The 1,911-nt window shown below is 57.9% G+C and overlaps 1 protein-coding gene across 2 annotated transcripts; it reads left to right on the top strand.

Moving 5' to 3' along the window:
* Positions 1-228: 228 nt before the first annotated feature.
* On the top strand, positions 229-1,911 carry KVP17_003880 (uncharacterized protein; the record flags this gene model as incomplete). Of its 2 annotated transcripts, none has more annotated exons than XM_068521578.1 (1): positions 229-1,911. In XM_068521578.1, a coding segment is annotated over one exon (1,683 nt), but the record flags the coding sequence as incomplete, so codon positions are not given. The 2 variants fall into 2 exon arrangements, with proteins under 2 accessions (XP_068373382.1, XP_068373383.1); XM_068521579.1 differs by having other exon boundaries at positions 229-1,880.

Below are 1,911 nucleotides of genomic sequence, written 5' to 3' on the forward strand. Positions count from 1 at the left end.
CCTTCGGACAATAAGCATCGCCCCATCCAGTGGACGCTGGACTGCACCGCCGCTGTGCAGAGAGCTGTGCGTAGCCTCTCCGAAGCCACGCTCGTTATCCCAATCGACGGGGACGAGTACCGTGTCGAAGCCAGAAGGTCTGATCTTGCAATCGGAGCAACCCTCTCTGTTGACAGAGAAGGGACGTCGTTCCCTGTTGCTTTCCATTCGAAGCCCGTATTAGGACCGATGGAACATTGGCCGATCCGCGAGCAGGAAGCCTTCGCTATTGTTGAAGGGATTCGACAATTCGACTCCTTCCTACGAGGTCGTCCTTTCACGATCCACACGAACCACGCCAGTTTCCAATGGGTTCTTCAAGCCACTGAAGGCAGAGTTGCTAGCTGGGCAAAATGCCTAACCCAGTTCGACATGACCATTCACCACAAGGATGGGGCAACCTCAGCCTTGGCTCTTCCCCCTCAACACACCAAAGTCCAACCGAACCTTGAGTCCTACACCACACCACCTGCGGAAGACCCCAATGATATCAAGGGTCTCAACGAGCCGGATCAACTCCTTAAGGGGCTCTGTTCCGACGAGTCATCCACTAACAAGGATGATTTCCTCCCAACCGAGATGACGAGGGAATCTACTTTGGACGGAAAGGATGCCGCCTCTCCGACAGAGGAACCTTGGGAGCCGGGACAACTGATCCCCGCCCCGGTTGAGTCGACCCCTGCGTCCGACTGCGCGCCCGATCCCCATGGGAAAACCTTCACGAGGCATGACAGAGTCAGCCTGTATCATGGTCGCATCTACATCCCGCCTGGTCATTGGCGCCACAAGGTGCTCTCGGCATGCCACTCCCGATGTTCTGAGCAACATCCAAGGACTAAGAAGACCCGCTCTATTCTGCTAGAGGCCTTCGATTGGCCTGGGCTTCACCAGGATGTCCAAGAGCATGTCGCCGCCTGCCCCTCTTGTGATCAGGCCCAACCTGGGGCTAACCAACATCTAGGATCGCACACTCCCCTCCCCGCAAAAGAACCCCCGCACCAAGTGCGTCTAAGCCATTGGAGTCTCTCCTATGACGGAACGTCGAGAGATGTACTCGCAATGGTTGACAGTCACACCAGATGGGCTGAGGCGGTGGTGGTACCCGATAGATCAACGGAGACTACCGCTTCAGTTTTCTTCCGGCACTGGGTTTGTCGTTTCGGGGCTCCTTGCCTAGTCATGTCGAGCAAGGAGGCTGCCTTCACTGGACGCTCCTTCGAGAGCCTGGTGAAGCAGCTCGGCGCCGAGTTGCGATTCTCACCCCCCGCGGAAACGGAAGACCTCCGCTCTCGTCTGTCCAACTTCTTACGCTATGTAAACCAGGAGGAGATTTCCCTTCAAGAAGCTCTGGACGCTGGGCTTTTCTCGTACCGGACGTCTTTACATGGAACAATACGAGAAAGTCCCCATTACTTGACCTACGGCCTGGACCCCTCGCTGGGTCCGGTAGTCGCTGAACCTCGGGATGGGCTCCCAACCGAGACGACTGAGCGCCTACAACTTCTGCGCCTGGCCCGCATGGAAATCCGGAACCGCGCTATACAAGAGCCGGAGCGGGACCTAGCCAGGAAGTCCCTGAGCTCCCCTCCTCCAGATACCTTCCAAACGGGGCAGCTGGTCCTCCTGCGGACCACAACCTCGGACCCGAAGCACCCCAAGGCCTCCCCAAGGGGACTTACGCCTTGCCGGGTAGTCTCGGTTTCGCGAGACGGAAGAATGGCTTCCGCTCGCTCTCTCCTGTCCGGGGACCAAAGGGAGGTCCGCCTCCCGGACGTCGTGTTCATCCGTCCCTTTACGGGCTCCGTCCATCAGGACGGACGAACAGGGTGGCTTCCGACCAAGTCGGCCACTCGCTCATTACCTCTGGAAGAT

The sequence above is a fragment of a genome, assembly GCF_019968985.1.
Source record: "MAG: Porospora cf. gigantea B chromosome Unknown PgB_NODE_5324_length_1911_cov_534.665, whole genome shotgun sequence".
NCBI lineage: Eukaryota > Apicomplexa > Conoidasida > Eugregarinorida > Porosporidae > Porospora > Porospora cf. gigantea B.